The sequence below is a fragment of the Oncorhynchus kisutch genome, linkage group LG26, assembly GCF_002021735.2.
Source record: "Oncorhynchus kisutch isolate 150728-3 linkage group LG26, Okis_V2, whole genome shotgun sequence".
Lineage (NCBI taxonomy): Eukaryota > Metazoa > Chordata > Actinopteri > Salmoniformes > Salmonidae > Oncorhynchus > Oncorhynchus kisutch.
In genome coordinates, this window is record NC_034199.2 from 7,403,805 (window position 1) to 7,426,140 (window position 22,336).

General features: G+C 43.9%; 1 protein-coding gene across 4 annotated transcripts in view; it reads left to right on the forward strand.

The window, feature by feature from the left end:
* hecw2a (HECT, C2 and WW domain containing E3 ubiquitin protein ligase 2a) overlaps positions 1 to 22,336 on the forward strand; it is a 57,046-nt gene that overhangs the window by 24,450 nt on the left and 10,260 nt on the right. For 3 of the 4 annotated variants that reach the window (XM_031805917.1, XM_031805916.1, XM_020462001.2), the window contains exons 8-15: positions 1,840 to 1,940; positions 3,599 to 4,431; positions 11,160 to 11,460; positions 11,729 to 11,821; positions 12,546 to 12,696; positions 12,883 to 12,989; positions 17,099 to 17,223; positions 17,594 to 17,779. In XM_031805917.1, coding sequence (XP_031661777.1) covers positions 1,840 to 1,940; positions 3,599 to 4,431; positions 11,160 to 11,460; positions 11,729 to 11,821; positions 12,546 to 12,696; positions 12,883 to 12,989; positions 17,099 to 17,223; positions 17,594 to 17,779 — 1,897 coding nt within the window. The remainder of the gene's footprint in view (positions 1 to 1,839; positions 1,941 to 3,598; positions 4,432 to 11,159; positions 11,461 to 11,728; positions 11,822 to 12,545; positions 12,697 to 12,882; positions 12,990 to 17,098; positions 17,224 to 17,593; positions 17,780 to 22,336) is intronic. The other variant, XM_031805915.1, reaches the window with a different exon arrangement.

The following is a 22,336-nucleotide window of genomic DNA, read 5'->3' on the forward strand; positions in this document are numbered from 1 at the left end:
GTTCTTGACCAGGTTTTCACACACTGCAGCAGGGATTTTGGCCCACTCCTCCAAACAGACCTAGTCCAGATCCTTCAGGTTTCGGGCTGTCGCTGGGCAATGCGGACTTTCAGCTCCCTCCAAAGATTTTCTATTGGGTTCAGGTCTGGAAACTGGCTAGGCCACTCCAAGGCCTTGAGATGCTTCTTTACGGAGCCACTCCTTAGTTGCCCTGGCTGTGTGTTTCTGGTCGTTGTCATGCTGGAACACCCAGCCACGACCCATCTTCAATGCTCTTACTGAGGGAAGGAGGTTGTTGGCCAAGATCTCGCGATGCATGGCCCCTTCCATCCTCCCCTCAATACGGTGTAGTCGTCCTGTCCCCTTTGCAGAAAAGCATCCCCAAAGAATGATGTTTCCACCTCCATGCTTCACGGTTGGGATGGTGTTCTTGGGGTTGTACTCATCCTTCTTCTTCCTCCAAACACGGCGAGTGGAGTTTAGACCAAAAAGCTATATTTTTGTCTCATCAGACCACATGACCTTCTCCCATTCCTCCTCTGGATCATTCAGATGATCATTGGCAAACTTCAGACGGGCCTGTACATGCGCTGGTTTGAGCAGGGGGACCTTGCGTGCGCTGCAGGACTTTAATCCATGACGGCGTGTGTGTTAGTAATGGTTTTCTTTGAGACTGTGGTCCCAGCTCTCTTCAGGTCATCGACCAGGTCCTGCCGTGTAGTTCTGGGCTGATCCCTCACCTTCCTCATGATCATTGATGCCCCACGAGGTGAGATCTTGCATGGAACCTCAGACCAAGGGTGATTGACCGTCATCTTGAACTTCTTCCATTTTCTAATAATTGCGCCAATAGTTGTTGCCTTCTCACCAAGCTGCTTGTCCTGTAGCCCATCCCAGCCTTGTGCAGGTCTACAATTTTATCCCTGATGTCCTTACACAGCTCTCTGGTCTTGGCCATTGTGGAGAGGTTGGAGTCTGTTTGATTGAGTGTGTGGACAGGTGTCTTTTAGACAAGTAACAAGTTCAAACAGGTGCACTTAATACAGGTAATGAGTGGAGAACAGGAGGGCTTCTTAAAGAAAAACTAACAGGTCTGTGAGAGCCGGAATTCTTACTGGTTGGTAGGTGATCCAATACTTATGTCATGCAATAAAATGCAAATTAATTACTTAAAAATCATACAATGTGATTTTCTGGATTTTTGTTTTAGATTCCGTCTCTAACATTTGAAGTGTACATATGATACAAATTACAGACCTCTACATGCTGTGTAAGTAGGGAAACCTGCAAAATCGTCAGTGTATCAAATACTTGATCTCCCCACTGTATGGAATCATGTAATAACCAAAATAGTGTTAAACAAATCAAAATATATTTGAGATTCTTCAATTAGCTGTCCTTTGCCTTGATGACAGCTTTGCACACTCTTGGCATTCTCTCAACCTGGAATGCTTTTCCAACAGTCTTGAAGGAGCTCGTACATATGCTGAGCACGTGTTGGCTGCTTTTCCTTCACCCTATTTGAAGAATCTCAAATATAAAATATATTTTGAATTTCTTTAACACTTTTTTTGGATACAACATGATTCCATATGTTTTATATTATATTTTTGATGTCTTCACTATTATTCTACAAAGTAGAAAATAGTAAAAAATTTAATAAAGAATGAGTAGGTGTTCTAAAACATTTGACTGGTAGTGTAGGTGTTCTTACTGACACTCAAGTATACCCATGCTCATAATTGTGGATTGTTCACTGTACTTTATCATTGCCTGTTCACTACAGTTGAGTGATTGCCTTTGTTTTTTTTGTATGTTCGTCCCTCTGTCTGTTTTCAGTGTCCAGCCTCTGAGCTTCTCTCTGTGTCGACGGTTGCCCACTGAGCATGTGAGTGGCCAGATGCAGTTCAAAGTGGAGCTTACATCCACTGGACCTGACGGTGAGGACCATTACCTTTTCATTTATTGTGTTTAACAACTATATTAAAGTACAGTCGTGGCCAAAAGTTTTGGAAATGACACAAATATTAATTTCCACAAAGTTTGCTGCTTCATTGTCTTTAGATATTTTTGTCAGATGTTACTATGGAGTACTGAAGTATAATTACAAGCATTTCATAAGTGTCAAAGGCTTTTATTGACAATTACATGAAGTTGATGCAAAGAGTCAATATTTGCAGTGTTGACCCTTCTTTTTCAAGACCTATGCTATCAATTAATTTCTGGGCCACATCCTGACTGATGGCAGCCCATTCTTGCATAATCAATGCTTGGAGTTTGTCAGAATTTGTGGGTTTTTGTTTGTCCAGCCGCCTCTTGAGGATTGACCACAAGTTCTCAATGGGATTAAGGTCTGGGGAGTTTCCTGGCCATGGACCCAAAATATTGATGTTTTGTTCTCAGAGCCACTTGCCTTATGGCAAGGTGCTCCATCATGCTGGATCATCATGCTGGCATTGTTTGTCACCAAACTGTTCCTGGATGGTTGGAAGAAATTGCTCTCGGAGGATGTGCTGGTACCATTCTTTATTCATGGCTGTGTTCTTAGGCAAAATTGTGAGTGAGCCCACTCCCTTGGCTGAGAAGCAACCCCACACATGAATGGTCTCAGGATGCTTTACTGTTGACATGACACAGGACTGATGGTAGCGCTCACCTTGTCTTTTCCGTACAAGCTTTTTCCGGATGCCCCAAACAGTCGGAAAGGGGATTCCTCAGAAAAAGTGACTTTACCCCAGTCCTCAGCAGTCCAATCCCTGTACCTTTTGCAGAATATCAGTCTGTCCCTGATGTTTTTCCTGGAGAGAAGTGGCTTCTTTGCTGCCCTTCTTGACACCAGGCCATCCTCCAAAAGTCTTTGCCTTACTGTGTGTGCAAATGCACTCACACCTGCCTGCTGCCATTCCTGAGCAAGCTCTGTACTGGTGGTGCCCCGATCCCACAGCTGAATCAACTTTAGGAGACGGTCCTGGCGCTTGCTGGACTTTCTTGGGCGCCCTGAAGCCTTCTTCACATCAATTGAACGGCTCTCCTTGAAGTTCTTGATGATTCGACAAATGGTTGATTTAGGTGCAATCTTACTGGCAGAAATATCCTTGCCTGTGAAGCCCTTTTTGTGCAAAGCAATGATGATGGCACGCGTTTCCTTGCAGGTAACCATGATTGACAGAGGAAGAACAAGAATTCCAAGTACCACCCTGCTTTTGAAGCTTCCAGTCTGTTATTTGAGCTCAATCAGCATGACAGAGTGATCTCCAGCCTTGTCCCCGCCAACACTCACACCTGTGTTAAAGAGAGAATCACTGACATGATGTCAGTTGGTCCTTTTGTGGCAGAGCTGAATTGCAGTGGGAATGTTTTTTGGGGATACAGTTCATTTGCATTGCAAAGAGGGACTTTGCCATTAATTGCAATTCATCTGAACATTCTGGAGTATATGCAAATTGCCATCATACAAACTGAGGCAGCAGACCTTGTGAAAATTAATATTTGTTTCATTCTCAAACCTTTTGGCCACGACTGTACACACTGATGAATTGTAATGTAATAAAAATCAAGGTATTACAAAATTATTAATTTTTCTCTGTTTCATGCTCAGGGGCCTCACTAGACTTTATCATCGGTGTGCCCAATAATGGGGCCCCGGGGACTCCGTCAGATGACGAAGATCTGCCCCACCCACTCCCAGGGGTGGTCACTGGAGGCCCCTCCCCTACTGGCTCTCTGGGCTCACAGAGGTCCTGGGAAGGTGGGGCCACAGCTTATCCAGTCCCAGACTACAGGGACTTCAGCGGTACAGAGGGCGAATCCTACTCTGGCCCTCAACGGCTGCAGAGGTCCCTAAGTGAAGGCCTGGATGCCATCGAGGCCCCCAAGGGTCCCGGAGAGAGGCCCCTTGGCGCTGCCTCCCCGAAGCTGCGGTCTAGCTTTCCCACTCACACACGTCTCAGCGCCATGCTGCACATTGACTCGGACGAAGAAGAGGAGCGCTCGGGGTCCACTGACATCTACCCGGTGCCTGGGTCCCCCCTGCTGCTCAATGGCGGCCATGAAGAAGATCTCTTCCCAGAGCTACAACAAGACTCTGACACTGAGCAGCCTCAGCCCAGGGTGGAGGGTGATGAACAGGAGGGGGTAAAGGGGGAAGAATGTGCCACTGGTGGTGAATCTTATGTGGCCCCTGAGTTAGACCTGGCCCTCGACTTGGAAGACGCCTCCGAGCCTGATGTTTTCTCAGAGGTGGAGGAAGTTCCTTTCTTCTCAGAGGTGCTGTCCCAGAGTCTTTTGACTGAGGTCCTGGAGGGGCCAGAAGAGTGCCAGGGGCCTGCTGACGACCCCTCGTCAGAGATTGACTCATGCTCCATGGCAACAGCACCACAGACAGTCTTCTCTTCCTCAGAGAGTTGCCCAATCACGATGTCCACAGCTCAGGTGAGTGTGACTGGTGGTGCAGTAAGTAGATCTTAAAGGCCCAATGCAGTCATTTTTCTATAAATCTAAAAAAATGTCTGAATAATAATTAAATACCTTAATGTAATAGTATTCTGTTAAAATGGGCCCCCCAAAAATTGTGGCAGAAAACTATTTCTCAAGCTAAATTTTTGATAGGACTGTCTGGGAGTGGTCTGAATGGGGAGGGGAAAACTGAAAACTAGCTGTTATTGGCAGAAAGGTTTGGAGCTCTCTTTGTTATTGGTCTATTAACCAATTGACCATATAGTGATCTCACCATGGAAAGCCAGAACTCCCGCTCATGCAAACCTGCTGATTAGAAGGTCCTGTGTAGATTGTATTTTCAAGAAGCAACTATGAGGAAATAACACTGATCCAATGTTTTCACACTTTTACAGTGTTAGTTTCATCAGCTGTTGTACAATATGTGTAACATATACACTGGGAGTCAGGAAGCAGGTGCAGAAGGTGAGTTTATTGATAAGAATAAGGCAGAAAACAGAAACGTGCTGAACGTGGCCAAAACCAATACTGCCTGATGACTGAGGCTACTGAGGGCAAAATAAAGGGAGCTTAATCAAGGTGATGATGAGATCCAGGTGTGCATAACAAGGGGGTGTGGGTAAGGATGGTTGCCAGGACCGGTGGTTAGTAGACCTGCGACGTCGAGCGGGAGTAGGTGTGACAATATGATACAAAACACAGGAAAAACTGAATGTTGACTACACTGAGCTTTTAACCTGTGGTTAAAAGTTCTCTATGCAATAATTCCACCTTAAATAGCCTATAGTATATCTCTAGTAGTAAGTAAAATAATAATCTTGGAAATCCTGAACTAAAGTCTTGCGTAATTGCGTCAGATTATCTATTAAATTCTGGGGACAAACGTGTTAAAATATACTACAACAAGGAGTGAAAGCAGGGCGGTAGCTCCACCCCCTCTCTTTACAGGGAATGTCCATGAATGTGGATGCTTTTCTTACTTACAATTAAAAGTGACTCCGAAATGACACAACATTTTTTACCATTCAGTTCTTATTGGGTACAACATAATCCAAAGAAAACAACAAAAATAAACTGCAAATGCATCCAACAAGTTTGTAGAGTCACAAGCATGATGTTGTCATTGTGTGCAAGGAATATGGGACCAAATACTAAACTTTTTTTTTGGGGGGGGGCGGCTTAGAGCTAAGCACAGGCAAAGTCCTAGAGGAAAACCTGGCTCAATCTGCTTTCCAACAGACAACAAATTCACCTTTCAGCAGGACAATAACCTAAAACGCAAAGCCAAATATACAATGTAGTTGCTTACCAAGACGACGTTGAATGTTCCTGAGTGTCCTAGTTGCAGTTTTGACTTAAATCAGGTGGAAAATCTATGGCAGGATTTAAATGGATGTTTAGCAATGATCAACAACCAACTTCCCAGAGATAGAATAATGTGCAAATATTGTACAATCCAGTTGTGCAAAGCTCTTATAGATTTACCCAGAAAGACTCACAGCTGTGATCGCTGCCAAAGGTGTTTCGAACAGGTGCTCACTCACGGTCATCAATACTTTAGCAAATTAGATATTTTTGTATTTCTAAAAACATGTTTTCACTTTGTCATTATTGGATATTGTGTGTAGATGGGTGAGAAAAACACAATGTAATCCATCTTGAATTCAGACTTTAACACAACAAAATGTGGAATAAGTCAAGAAATATGAATTCTTTCTGAAGGTACTGTACATTTATTTATTTATTTTTTATTTTACCTTTATTTAACCAGGTAGGCAAGTTGAGAACAAGTTCTCATTTACAATTGCGACCTGGCCAAGATAAAGCAAAGCAGTTCGACAGATAAAACGACACAGAGTTACACATGGAGTAAAAACAAACATACAGTCAATAATGCAGTATAAACAAGTCTATATACAATGTGAGCAAATGAGGTGAGAAGGGAGGTAAAGGCAAAAAAAGGCCATGATGGCAAAGTAAATACAATATAGCAAGTAAAATACTGGAATGGTAGTTTTGCAATGGAAGAATGTGCAAAGTAGAAATAAAAAAATAATGGGGTGCAAAGGAGCAAAATAAATAAATAAATAAAAATTAAATACAGTTGGGAAAGAGGTAGTTGTTTGGGCTAAATTTTAGGTGGGCTATGTACAGGTGCAGTAATCTGTGAGCTGCTCTGACAGTTGGTGCTTAAAGCTAGTGAGGGAGATAAGTGTTTCCAGTTTCAGAGATTTTTGTAGTTCGTTCCAGTCATTGGCAGCAGAGAACTGGAAGGAGAGGCGGCCAAAGAAAGAATTGGTCTTGGGGGTGACTAGAGAGATATACCTGCTGGAGCGTGTGCTACAGGTGGGAGATGCTATGGTGACCAGCGAGCTGAGATAAGGGGGGACTTTACCTAGCAGGGTCTTGTAGATGACATGGAGCCAGTGGGTTTGGCGACGAGTATGAAGCGAGGGCCAGCCAACGAGAGCGTACAGGTCGCAATGGTGGGTAGTATATGGGGCTTTGGTGATAAAACGGATTGCACTGTGATAGACTGCATCCAATTTGTTGAGTAGGGTATTGGAGGCTATTTTGTAAATGACATCGCCAAAGTCGAGGATTGGTAGGATGGTCAGTTTTACAAGGGTATGTTTGGCAGCATGAGTGAAGGATGCTTTGTTGCGAAATAGGAAGCCAATTCTAGATTTAACTTTGGATTGGAGATGTTTGATATGGGTCTGGAAGGAGAGTTTACAGTCTAACCAGACACCTAAGTATTTGTAGTTGTCCACGTATTCTAAGTCAGAGCCGTCCAGAGTAGTGATGTTGGACAGGCGGCTAGGTGCAGGTAGCGATCGGTTGAAGAGCATGCATTTAGTTTTACTTGTATTTAAGAGCAATTGGAGGCCACGGAAGGAGAGTTGTATGGCATTGAAGCTTGCCTGGAGGGTTGTTAACACAGTGTCCAAAGAAGGGCCGGAAGTATACAGAATGGTGTCGTCTGCGTAGAGGTGGATCAGGGACTCACCAGCAGCAAGAGCGACCTCATTGATGTATACAGAGAAGAGAGTCGGTCCAAGAATTGAACCCTGTGGCACCCCCATAGAGACTGCCAGAGGTCCGGACAGCAGACCCTCCGACTTGACACACTGAACTCTATCAGAGAAGTAGTTGGTGAACCAGGCGAGGCAATCATTTGAGAAACCAAGGCTGTCGAGTCTGCCGATGAGGATATGGTGATTGACAGAGTCGAAAGCCTTGGCCAGATCAATGAATACGGCTGCACAGTAATGTTTCTTATCGATGGCGGTTAAGATATCGTTTAGGACCTTGAGCGTGGCTGAGGTGCACCCATGACCAGCTCTGAAACCAGATTGCATAGCAGAGAAGGTATGGTGAGATTCGAAATGGTCGGTAATCTGTTTGTTGACTTGGCTTTCGAAGACCTTAGAAAGGCACGGTAGGATAGATATAGGTCTGTAGCAGTTTGGGTCAAGAGTGTCCCCCCCTTTGAAGAGGGGGATGACCGCAGCTGCTTTCCAATCTTTGGGAATCTCAGACGACACGAAAGAGAGGTTGAACAGGCTAGTAATAGGGGTGGCAACAATTTCGGCAGATAATTTTAGAAAGAAAGGGTCCAGATTGTCTAGCCCGGCTGATTTGTAGGGGTCCAGATTTTGCAGCTCTTTCAGAACATCAGCTGAATGGATTTGGGAGAAGGAGAAATGGGGAAGGCTTGGGCGAGTTGCTGTTGGGGGTGCAGTGCTGTTGTCCGGGGTAGGAGTAGCCAGGTGGAAAGCATGGCCAGCCGTAGAAAAATGCTTATTGAAATTCTCAATTATGGTGGATTTATCAGTGGTGACAGTGTTTCCTATCTTCAGTGCAGTGGGCAGCTGGGAGGAGGTGTTCTTATTCTCCATGGACTTTACAGTGTCCCAGAACTTTTTTGAGTTAGTGTTGCAGGAAGCAAATTTCTGCTTGAAAAAGCTAGCCTTGGCTTTTCTAACTGCCTGTGTATAATGATTTCTAGCTTCCCTGAACAGCTGCATATCACGGGGGCTGTTCGATGCTAATGCAGAACGCCATAGGATGTTTTTGTGTTGGTTAAGGGCAGTCAGGTCTGGGGAGAACCAAGGGCTATATCTGTTCCTGGTTCTAAATTTCTTGAATGGGGCATGTTTATTTAAGATGGTTAGGAAGGCATTTTTAAAAAATATCCAGGCATCCTCTACTGACGGGATGAGATCAATATCCTTCCAGGATACCCCGGCCAGGTCGATTAGAAAGGCCTGCTCGCAGAAGTGTTTCAGGGAGCGTTTTACAGTGATGAGTGGAGGTCGTTTGACCGCTGACCCATTACGGATGCAGGCAATGAGGCAGTGATCGCTGAGATCTTGGTTGAAGACAGCAGAGGTGTATTTAGAGGGGAAGTTGGTTAGGATGATATCTATGAGGGTGCCCGTGTTTAAGGTTTTGGGGAGGTACCTGGTAGGTTCATTGATTATTTGTGTGAGATTGAGGGCATCAAGTTTAGATTGTAGGATGGCTGGGGTGTTAAGCATGTTCCAGTTTAGGTCGCCTAGCAGCACGAACTCTGAAGATAGATGGGGGGCAATCAGTTCACATATGGTGTCCAGAGCACAGCTGGGGGCAGAGGGTGGTCTATAGCAGGCGGCAACGGTGAGAGACTTGTTTTTAGAGAGGTGGATTTTTAAAAGTAGAAGTTCAAATTGTTTGGGTACAGACCTGGATAGTAGGACAGAACTCTGCAGGCTATCTTTGCAGTAGATTGCAACACCGCCCCCTTTGGCAGTTCTATCTTGTCTGAAAATGTTGTAGTTTGGAATTAAAACTTCAGAATTTTTGGTGGTCTTCCTAAGCCAGGATTCAGACACAGCTAGAACATCCGGGTTGGCAGAGTGTGCTAAAGCAGTGAATAGAACAAACTTAGGGAGGAGGCTTCTAATGTTAACATGCATGAAACCAAGGCTATTACGGTTACAGAAGTCGTCAAAAGAGAGCGCCTGGGGAATAGGAGTGGAGCTAGGCACTGCAGGGCCTGGATTCACCTCTACATCGCCAGAGGAACATAGGAGGAGTAGAATAAGGGTACGGCTAAAAGCTATGAGAATTGGTCGTCTAGAACGTCTGGAACATAGAGTAAAAGGAGGTTTCTGGGGGCGATAAAATAGCATCAAGGTATAATGTACAGACAAATGTATGGCAGGATGTGAATACAGTGGAGGTAAACCTAGGTATTGAGTGATGAAGAGAGAGATATTGTCTCTAGAAACATCGTTGAAACCAGGAGATGTCATTGCATGTGTGGGTGGTGGAACTAATAGGTTGGATAAGGTATAGTGAGCAGGACTAGAGGCTCTACAGTGAAATAAGCCAATAAACACTAACCAGAACAGAAATGGACAAGACATATTGACATTAAGGATAGGCATGCTTAGTCGAGTGATCAAAAGGGTCCGGTGAGCGGAGAGGTTGGTTGGTGATTTAGACAGCTAGCCAGGGCATCGGTAGCAAGCTAGCATAGGATGGAGGTCTGTTAGCCACCCCTTACGTTCCGTCAGTAGATTAGTGGGGTTCCGTGTGGTAGAGGGGATTAATCCAAATCACACAACAACAACAAAAATAAAAACAATAGATATAGTTATAGAGGCCCAAGAAGAAAATATAATAATAATAATTAAAAAAATAATTAAAAAATAATAATAATTAAAAAATTGTCCGATTGTCTATTCAGATAGCAGCCGGTAAGACAGCTAACGGTTAGCAGGCCGCAGATGGGCGTTCAGGTAACGTCGCGACGGAGGAGCCGGCCGAATAACTCCTTCGGGTAGATAACGTCGGCAGTCCAGTTGTGAAGGCCCGGTGGGGCTCCGCGAAGGCAGTAAAACGGGTCCGGATAGGTGACTGCAGCCCAGGTGTGATTGATGGAACTCAGGAGTGATTGACGGAGCTTGCTAGCTCCGATGGTCACACGGATAGCAGCTAGCTAGCTGTGAGATCCGGGTATGAATGTCCAGGGACATGGAGAGAAAAATTGGTCCGGTATGTTCCGTTCCGAGCCGCGCTGCGCCGTACAGAACTGGCGATAGATTTTCGAGCTAAAGGATAGCTGATGACCACAAACCGTGGTTAGCTGAATATTAACGATTTGCCAGTAAAGGAGCTAACTAGCTTCTGAACTAGCTTCTGGATTAGCTTCTGGCTAGTTTCAGGCTAGCTTCTTGGAGTTTCTGGCTAGCTTCTTGGAGGATTACAGATCTGAGGTAAATAATACTTTTTTATAAATATACATTGGTGAGGCGGGTTGCAGGAGAGTGTTTTGAAGATGAGTTGATGGAAAATAAAAATAAAATGTATGTGAAAAAGTTGTAAATATATATATATACAGGACACGACAAGACGAGGACAAAAGACGTCTGAACTGCTATGCCACCTTGGAGATGTTTGGACTGTAGTATTGGTAAAAAAAAAGTTGAGTAAACACAGAATGCCTTTCGAGATAATGCTGGCGGGTTAACACAAATGCTAAACAATGTCAGTTTAGTGTTGTAGGTGTGCAAATATTATTCACCAAAGCAAATAAGGTGCATTAACAGCATTTATTAACGCTCCACTACATCCCTGGTCCTAACCCACCATTTGGGAAAGAACACTCTGACCTCATCGGCCTTCATGCTGTTGGATGTCTTTGGGCTTTGTAGGAGGCGGATGCAGGGGCAGAAGCTGCCATTGACCCAGGAGGAGATACCATCACCGACAACTCACCCACCAGTCAGCATGTAGACGATGAGGGAGACGAGCAGACGCCAGCCAATGAGGTTGAAGGAGATGCTCCATCAGCCAATGAGCTGGAGCCAGGAGAGGAGATAAGTGAGCTTAGGCGGAGCTTGCAGGCATCTGGGGGGGTGTCCCAGGATGAGGTAGGGGAGGAGCCAAGGCCAGCGGGAGATGCAGGATCTGTGGATTCAGATGCAGTTGCCACGGAGACGGATGGAGAGGACGGTATGTAACTACCAACTTTTGAAAAATATTTTTTTGTTACGCATTATTTTACAGTCTGATGTTTACCTGATATTTACTTTTAAATGGCATTCTGAAATGATCATCTATTTTGCGTCCTTGGGATTCATTAAAACATCTACATACTCCCCTACCTGGAACAATCATTAAATATTATTCCCTCATTCATCCAGTAGAAACGAATAGTGAATTGCAATAAAACTGTAAAAGGCTATGTGTTCTGCCTTTCCTGAATGTTGCGTATGCTCAGGTGCTCAAGTGAATGGTCACCCCGTTCACTCGCTCCCCACAGTGCGCCATGACATCCACCGATACCAACGAGTGGACGAACCCTTGCCTCCTAGTAAGTGTCTCTGTACATACTACCTCTGTAGGTATTTGAGGTGAAGGAAGATGACAAAAGAGAAAGAAAGAAAGCTGCTTGATATAGTATGTGTATTTGTCTCTATAGAGAGCGTTTGTTTGTACCTGTGCCATACTGGCTTCTGTGACAACATGCGCAATAACTGTTAAAAAGTTGTTTTCTTCTACTACTTCTATGAATCGGTAAACTGAAAGGGTGCATACTTCCACCTAAAGTGTACTGGTATAAAGCCAGGGTTTGTGATTTACTGCCACCTACAGTTATAAAATGTTTGTTCAGGAATATAGTTTAATTGGCTGATCTCTCCTTATGACCTGGATGGAATTATGTGATCTTTCCTTAACCCATACTGTACTTCAAATTGGTGGAATTCCTCAATGGCGCTGCCCATGTTAAAACACGCTTTGGGGCACTAGAGCTGTCTATCTTAGAAAAGTGGGCCAAATCATAGACTAAGTCCTATGTGCACAATGGTCTACTGTATGTTTGTTATTTCAAGGTGCAATGGTTGGATGTTTAGAATGCATCCGTGCATGTCAACCATGTGGGAATTCAGTTTGACTGTGACTGTTTGTGCATCCCATGTAGCACTCTATTCCCTATGGGCCCTGGTTAAAAGTAATGCAGTAAAAAGGAAATGGGGTGCCATTTGGGACGTTGCCTGTGTCTTAAATGTAAAGCAATGTGTTTGTTCTCCTTACAGACTGGGAGGCGAGGATCGATAGTCACGGTCGTATTTTCTTTGTGGATCATGTGAACCGGACCACCACGTGGCAGCGCCCCACCGGACCACCCGCCCCCCAGGGCCTGACCCGCTCCAACTCCATCCAACAGATGGAGCAGCTCAACCGCAGGTCTGTGTGTGTGTGTGTGTGTGTGTGTGTGTGTGTGTGTATGTATATATATATATATATATATATACACACACACCCTCTCTCTCTCTCTCACACACACTCGCGTGCACACATACTTTTGTAACTTCAGTCCTCTGTATTTTCCCTTCACACCCATTTCTGTGTCTCTGTATTTTTCTCTATCAGGTATCAGAGCATAAGGAGGACAATGACCAGCGAGAGGTCTGAGGAGAACACAGTTGAACTCCCGCCAGAGCTCACAGAGAGTGACCTTCTACCCCAGACCATCCCTGGTGCGCTAGTATAGTCTCTCTCTCACACACACACACACACACACACACACACACACACACACACACACACACACACACACACACACACACACACACACACACACACACAGGGCTATAAAGTGCTACCAGTTTCGTCCCAAATGCAACAAAATATTTTGCTGTGCGATCTGGAGTTTTAATTTGGGAGCGTCATGCTTGCAAAATTACTATAGCGAACACTGCTTGTTTCTATTCGAAACTGTTCAAAAAGTCTGACCCGTATTACCTGTGCGACGTCTTTTTTTTCCTGTCATAGATTGGGTGGGCGCATTTTACATTCATAAACCATGGTGGTTTATGGTGGTTTATGGTGGTTCTAAAACATATTGCGGTCCGCATTTATTTTACACCTTGTTCAGTCATGTAGCTAGCTATCAACCTGGTAACTTTACCAGTATATCCAAACATGTGGGGGGCACAGAAAGAAAGAAAAGGGATAGCTTCCTCAGTACATCAATGATCATAGTAATGAATGAAGGACATATCTTGCATGTCGTCATCAAAAATGGAACTCTTAATAAAACTGGTAGGCCTCGAGGGACCCCCCTCTTAGGCTAATGAGACGTCATTCTGATTGCAACATTCTAACAGTGTAATTAATATATTTCATATATGCTATGGAAAAATGTATAATTTGGTTGTATTTTTCTTATATAACATAAGAATATGAAGAAAAACAAATAACACACTTGGATTTTCATTAGTTTGATACTGTAGGCTATATGTAAAAATGAAAAAATCAAGTGTTTTGTGGAGTGCCTTTGTTACAACTATGAAACAGCTTATTTTAATAAATGACCCCAACCACCAAGACGCATGGTCAGCAAGATGCACGGTAAATTATGAAAACATCAGTAGCCTAAACATCATTTATAAGTGCCAAGTGTGCTTGATGGAGGGTGAAAATCGGCACAAAAACAATTAATGCCATTATAGTCGCCTACGTAATTACTGGGACAGTGAAGCATTGTTTCTACTTTTGGCTTTTTCCAGCACAGCACAGAGGTTAAAGTAGTGTAGACTGTCAGCTTTAATGTGAGGGTATTGTCATCCATATCGGGTGAACTGTTTAGAAATTACAGCACATTTTAGGGGACTAAGTATTAGGACAAATTCACTTCAGTCAATCAAATTTATGATTACATCCAGCTTGTGACTCTATAAACTTGTTGGCTGCATTTGCTATTTGTTTTTTATGTGTTTCAGATCATTTTTTTGTCCAATAGAAATTAATGGTAAATAATGTGTTGTCATTTTGGAGTCACTTTTATTGTAAATAAGAATTCATGTGGACGCTACTATGATTATGTCCTGAATGAATCATCAATAATGATGACAGAGAAAGTTAGACATATACAAATATCATCCCCTGAAAAGATGCTAACCTTCACTGACTGTTATAGTAACGGTGAGAGGTTATCATGTCTTGGAGGGTAATGATATTTGTGCTTCTGTGACTTGATCACATTTATTTAACCTGTTGTTATATGTGTGAAATTAGTTTCGGTATAGTTTAGGTTCAGTTTCGAGACAATTATCAGGGTGATTATTAACTGGGTAATGCACTTTCAACTGTTGGGAGAAGCTTCAGCAGTTATAGTGTAAAAAGGATAGTTCAGATAAATTACATATTGGTTTACTTACCCTGTAAGCAGTCTATGCATAAGGTATGACAGCAATCCATGCTTTGGTTTAGTTTACCTGGCACTATTTCTACATGGTAATGTTTTAGCATTTGTGGCACAAATCTCATTCAAGTCATGGGATCAATATTAGCATTTTTCACGCATGTTCAAATCATCTATTAGTGACTGTTGAGCTTCACAGTTCATTTTAGATACTTTTGGATGATTTGGACATGATGCGCTAAAAATGCTGATATCGGTCCAATGGCTTGAATGGGATTTGTGCCACAAATGTATGTGCATGTGGAAACGGTGCCAAGGAAACTAAAGCAAAGCGTAAATTGCTGTCATACCTTGTCTATTGACTGCAATCAGGGTAAGGAAATCAGTGTCATTTTGTAATTTGGGTTAACTATTCCTTTAAAAAGACAGTGTATAATTTCCAATGTAATGCATTTTAATAGGAAAACAGCTTATTTACATAATGTAAAAATTACATATATTCTACAAATGACTTTATTTCAATGACAGGTATTTGTATCAACATTTTAGCTTTTTATAATAAACATATGTTTATTTACAGGGTTACATATTAATTTTTAGGCCACAACGTGCTTCAGAAGTATCTAGAATTCATATAGGCTATATCTCTTTTTATTTATAGCCCTAGCGCGTGCGCACACTCTCTCTCTCTCACTCACACACACAGTCTCGTATAACTAACCTTGTGGGGACACATTTCAGTCCCATTCCAAATCCTATTTTCCCTAACACTAACCTTAACCCCTAATCCTAGCTCCTAACCTTAAAACAAACCCTAGCGCCTAACCCTAAAACAAATTCTCTCCTTAACCCTAACCCCCCTAGAAGTAGCATTTGACCTTGTGGGGACTAACAAAATGCCACCAGTTGGTAAAAAAAAATGTAATCTACTATTTTACACACACACCCTTCCCAACATCTAAAAGAAATGTCCTCTCTCTGTAAACTATGTTTATGTTCAGCAAACGTAACGTGTAAATACTTGTATGAACATAACAAGATTCAACACCTGAGACATAAACTGAACAAGTTCCACAGACATGTGACTAACAGAAATGGAATAATGTGTCCCTGAACAAAGGGGGGTCAAAATCAAAAGTAACAGTGAGTATCTGGTGTGGCCACCAGCTGCATTAAGTACTGCAGTGCATCTCCTCCTCATGGACTGCACCAGATTTGCCAGTTCTTGCTGTGAGATGTTAACCCACTCTTCCACCAAGTCACCTGCAAGTTCCCAGACATTTCTGGGGGGAATGGCCCTAGCCCTCACCCTCCGATCCAACAGGTCCCAGACGTGCTCAATGGGATTGAGATTCGGGCTCTACACTGGCCATGGCAGAACACTGACATTCCTGTTTTGCAGGAAATCACGCAGAGCACGAGCAGTATGGCTGGTGGAATTGTCATGCTGGAGGGTCATGTCAGGATGAGCCTGCAGAAAGAGTACCACATGAGGTAGGAGGATGTCTTCCCTGTAACGCACAGTGTTGAGATTGCCTGCAATGACAGCAAGCTCAGTCCGATGATGCTGTGACACACCACCCCAGACCATGGCGGACCCTCCACCTCCAAATTGATCCCGCTCCAGATTACAGGCCTCGGTGTAATGCACATTCCTTCGACGATAAACGCGAATCCGACTATCACCCCTGGTGAGACAAAACTGCGATTCGTCAGTGAAGAGCACATTTTGGCAGTCCTGTCTGGTCCAGTGACGATGGGTTTGTACCCATAGGCGACGTTGTTATTGGTTATATCTGGTGAGGACCTGCCTTATACAACAGGCCTACAAGCCCTCAGTCCAGCCTCTCTCAGCCTATTGCGGACAGTCTGAGCACTGATGGAGGGATTGTGAGTTCCTGGTATAACTCGGGCAGTTGTTGTTGCCATCCTGTACCTGTCCCACAGGTGTGCTGTTCGGATGTACCGATCCTGTGCAGATGTTGTTACACGTGATCTGCCACTGCGAGGATGATCAGCTGTCAGCTGTACATTGCAATGTATTGCCCTGGCCACATCTGCAGTCCTCATGCCTCCTTGCAGCATGCCTAAGGCACGTTCATGCAGATGAGCAGGGACCCTGGGCATCTTTCTTCTGATATTTTTCCAGAGTCAATAGGAAGGCCTCTTTAGTGTCCTTAGTTTTCATAACTGTGACTTTAATTGCCTACCGTCTGTAAGCTGTTAGTGTCTTAACGGCCGTTCCACAGGTGCATGTTCATTAATTGTCTATGGTTCATCGAAAAGGCATGGGAAACAGTGTTTCAACACTCTACAATGAAGATCTGTGAAGTTATTTGGATTTTTACTAATTATCTTTGAAAGACAGGGTCCTGAAAAAGGGACATTTAGTTTTTTGCTGATTTTATTCTACTCTTACAATGTGTGTTTTGTCTGTTGTAGAGTACAGGAGAGAGAGTGCGGTGGGTCACTCCAGCTCCCGGTCGCGTCTCTCTCTGCTGCTCCAGTCCCCCAGCGCAAAGTTCCTGTGCAGCCCAGACTTCTTCACCATGCTGCATTCTAACCCTGTGAGTCTGGCTGCACAGGCCCTCAACCCTCACCGTTCACATTCTTATGGATCACCTTTGATCCCCCAGCTCTCACTTATCACTTCATATCTCTCAGTAGTTAACAATTTGCAAAAGTGTGTGGTAAGGGAACAGCTTTTTGGAATGAAATGCTGTTTTCAAATGTACGTCAAATGTTGCGTTGATCAGGTTAATTTAAGTAGAACAATGAAATATTCTACCTGGGATTTAATTTCCCATTATGAGTCATCATTCTTCCCTTATTCTGTGTTTTATCAAAGCAATGACAACCCTATTTACAGAAGAGCCTGGAATTTCACATGTCCCTCTTTGATGACCTCATCAATCTGTTCCCTCCCTCCCTCCTCAGAGTGCCTACCGCATGTTTACGAGCAACACTTGCCTGAAGCACATGATCAGTAAGGTGCGTCGGGACGCCCACCACTATGAGCGCTACCAGCACAACAGGGACCTGGTGGCCTTTCTCAATATGTTCACCAACAAACAGCTGGAGCTACCCAGGGGCTGGGAGATGAAGCACGACCAGTCCGGCAAGGTCTGGAAAACTGTGTGTGTGGGGGTGGTGTGTGTGTAAATGTTTTAGTTTGTGCAATGACGTGAATATACAGTGCATTCGGAAAGTATTCAGACCCCTTGACTTTTTCCACATTTTGTTACGTTACAACCGTATTCTAAAATGGATTACATACCATTTTTCCCCTCATCGATTTACACACATGATGACAAAGCAAAAACAGGTTAAGATTTTTTTGCCAATGTATAAAAAAAAAACGTATACCTTATTTAAATAAGTATTCAGACCGTTTGCTTTGAGATTGCTATGTTTCCATTGATCCTCCTCGAGATGTTTCTACAACTTCATTGGAGTCAACCTGTGGAAAATTAAATTGATTGGACATGGTTTGGAAAGGCACACACTTGGTCCCACGTTTGACAGTGCAGGTCAGAGCAAAAACCAAGCCAGGTCGAAGCAATTGTCCATAGTAAATGGAAGAAGTTTGGAACCACCAAGACTCTTCCTAATTTTTTACATTTAAAAAAAATGATATTTTTTTATTTCATCTTTATTTAACCAGGTAGGCTAGTTGAGAACAAGTTCTCATTTGCAACTGCGACCTGGCCAAGATAAAGCATAGCAGTGTGAACAGACAACAACAGAGTTACACATGGAGTAAACCATTAACAAGTCAATAACACAGTAGAAAAAAAAGAGAGTCTATATACATTGTGTGCAAAAGGCATGAGGAGGTAGGCGAATAATTACAATTTTGCAGATTAACACTGGAGTGATAAATGATCAGATGGTCATGTACAGGTAGAGATATTGGTGTGCAAAAGAGCAGAAAAGTAAATAAATATAAACAGTATGGGGATGAGGTAGGTCAAATTGAGTGGGCTATTAACCGATAGACTATGTACAGATGCAGCGATCGGTTAGCTGCTCAGATAGCAGATGTTTGAAGCGGGTGAGGGAGATAAAAGTCTCCAACTTCAGCGATTTTGTCATTCGTTCCAGTCACAGACAGCAGAGAACTGGAAGGAAAGGCGGCCAAATGAGGTGTTGGCTTTAGGGATGATCAGTGAGATACACCTGCTGGAGCGCGTGCTACGGGTGGGTGTTGCCATCGTGACCAGTGAACTGAGATAAGGCGGAGCTTTACCTAGCATGGACTTGTAGATGACCTGGAGCCAGTGGGTCTGGCGACGAATATGTAGCGAGGGCCAGCCGACTAGAGCATACAGGTCGCAGTGGTGGGTGGTATAAGGTGCTTTAGTAACAAAACGGATGGCACTGTGATAAACTGCATCCAGTTTGCTGAGTAGAGTATTGGAAGCTATTTTGTAGATGACATCGCCGAAGTCGAGGATCGGTAGGATAGTCAGTTTTACTAGGGTAAGTTTGGCGGTGTGAGTGAAGGAGGCTTTGTTGCGGAATAGAAAGCCGATTCTAGATTTGATTTTAGATTGGAGATGTTTGACATGAGTCTGGAATGAGAGTTTACAGTCTAGCCAGACACCTAGGTACTTATAGATGTCCACATATTCTAGGTCGGAACCATCCAGGGTGGTGATGCTAGTCGGGCGTGCGGGTGCAGGCAGCGAACGGTTGGCATTGAAGCTATTTTGGAGGTTTGATAGCACAGTGTCCAAGGACGGGCCGGAAGTATACAGAATGGTGTTGTCTGCGTAGAGGTGGATCAGGGAATCACCCGCAGCAAGTGCAACATCATTGATATATACTGAGAAAAGAGTTGGCATGAGAATTGAACCCTGTGGCACCCCCATAGAGACTGCCAGAGGACCGGACAGCATGCCCTCCGATTTGACACACTGAACTCTGTCTGCAAAGTAGTTGGTGAACCAGGCAAGGCAGTCATCAGAAAAACCGAGGCTACTGAGTCTGCCGATAAGAATATGGTGATTGACAGAGTCGAAAGCCTTGGCAAGGTCGATGAAGGAGGAAGGCATGGCCAGCCGTTGAGAAATGCTTGTTGAAGTTTTCGATAATCATGGATTTATCGGTGGTGACCGTGTTACCTAGCCTCAGTGCAGTGGGCAGCTGGGAGGAGGTGCTCTTGTTCTCCATGGACTTCAGTGTCCCAGAACATTTTGGAGTTAGTGCTACAGGATGAACATTTCCTGACTGACTGCGTGTATTGGTTCCTGACTTCCCTGAACAGTTGCATATCGCGGGGACTATTCGATGCTATTGCAGTCCGCCACAGAATGTTTTTTTGCTGATCGAGGGCAGTCAGGTCTGGAGTGAACCAAGGGCTATATCTGTTCTTAGTTCTGCATTTTTTGAACGGAGCATGCTTTTCTAAAATGGTGAGGAAGTTACTTTTAAAGAATGACCAGGCATCCTCAACTGACGGAATGAGGTCAATATCCTTCCAGGTCGATTAGAAAGGCCCGCTCACAGAAGTGTTTTAGGGAGCATTTGACAGTGATGAGGGGTGGTCGTTTGACTGCGGATCCGTAGCGGATACAGGCAATGAGGCAGTGATCACTGAGATCCTGGTTAAAGACAGCAGAGGTGTATTTGGAGGGCCAGTTGGTCAGGATGACGTCTATGAGGGTGCCCTTGTTTACAGATTTAGGGTTGTACCTGGTGGGTTCCTTGATGATTTGTGTGAGATTGAGGGCATCTAGCTTAGATTGTAGGACTGCCGGGGTGTTAAGCATATCCCAGTTTAGGTCACCTAACAGAACAAACTCTGAAGCTAGATGGGGGGCGATCAATTCACAAATGGTGTCCAGGGCACAGCTGGGAGCTGAGGGGGGTCGGTAAGCAGGCGGCAACAGTGAGAGACTAATGCTGGCTGCCTGGCCAAACCGAGCATTCGAGGGAGGAGGGCCTTGGTCAGGGAGGTGATCAAGAACCCAATGGTCACTCTGACAGAGTTCCAGAGTTCCTCTGTGGAGAGGGGAGAACCTTCCAGAAGGACAACAATCTCTGCAGCACCCCATCAAGCAAGCCTTTATGGTAGTGGCCAGATGGAAGCCACTCCTCAGTAAAAGGCACGTCAGCCTGCTTTGAGTTTGCCAAAAGGCACCTAAAGAACTGACCATGAGAAACCAGAATCTCTGGTCTGATGAAACCAAGATTGAACTCTTTGGCGTGAATGCGAAGTGTCACGTCTGGAGGAAACCTGGCACCATTGCTACGGTGAAGAATTGTGGTGGCATCATCAATCTGTGGGGGATGTTTTTTCAGCAGCAAGGACTGGAATACTAGTCAGGATTGAGGTAAAGATGAACAGAGAAAAGTACAGAGAGATCCTTGATGAAAACCGGCTGCAGAGTGCTTAGGACCTCAGACTGGGTCGAAGGTTCACCTTCAACAGGACAACGACCCTAAGCACACAGCCAAGACAACGCAGGAGTGGTTTCGGGAGAAGTCTCTGAATGTCCTTAAGTGGCCCAGCCAGAGCCCGGACCTGAACCCGATCGAACATCTCTGGAGAGACCTGGAAATACCTGTTCAGCGACTCTCCCCATCCAACCTGACAGAGCTTGAGAATCTGCAGAGAAGAATGGGAGAAACTCCCCAAATACAGGTCTTCCAAGCTTGTAGCGTCATACACAAGAAAACTTGAGGCTGTAATCGCTGCCAAAGGTGCTTCAACAAAGTACTGAGTAAATAGTCTGAGTCTGAATAGTTATGTAAATGTGATATTTCATTTATTTTTATTCATCCGTATTGTGTGTAGGTTGATGAGGAAAAAAGTGTATTTAATCAATTTTAGAATACGGCTGTAACATAACGAAATATGGAAAAAGTCAAGAATACTTAATGAATGCACTGTGTAATATATACAGTACCAGTCAAGTTTGGGTATACTCATTTTCAGGGTTTTTCTTTATTTTTACTATGTTCTACATTGTAGGATAATAGTAAAGATGTCAAAACTAGGAAATAACACATATGGAGTGTATGATTTAAAGTGATTAACAAATCTAAATATATTTGAGATTCTTCAAAGTAGTCACAATTTGCCTTGATGACAGTTTTGCACACTCTTGGAATCATGAGGCTTCATTAAAAGTTCATTTGTGGAATTTCTTTCCTTCTCAATGCATTTGATCAGTTGTGTTGTGACAAGGCATGGGTGGTATACGGAAGATGGCTCATATTCTGGCAAGAACAGCTCAAATAAGCATAGAGAAATTACAGTCAATCATTACTTTAAGACAGGTCAGTCAATCCGGAAAATGTAAAAACTTTGAACGTTTCTTCAAGTGCAGTCGCAAAAACCATCATGCGCTATGGTGAGACTGGCTCTCATGAGGACCGCCACATGAAAGGAAGACCCAGAGTTACCTCTGCTGCAGAGAAAAAGTTCATTGGAGTTACCAGCCTCAGAAATTGCAGCCCAAATAATTGCTTCACGGAGTTCAAGTAACAGACATATCTCAACATCAACTGTTCAGAGGAGACTGTGTGAATCAGGCCTTCATGGTTGAACTACTGCAAAGAAACCACTACTACAGGACTCCAATAATAATAAGAGACTTGCTTGGGCCAAGAAACATGAGCAATGGACATTAGACCGGAAATCTGTCCTTTTGGTCTGATGTTTCCAAATGT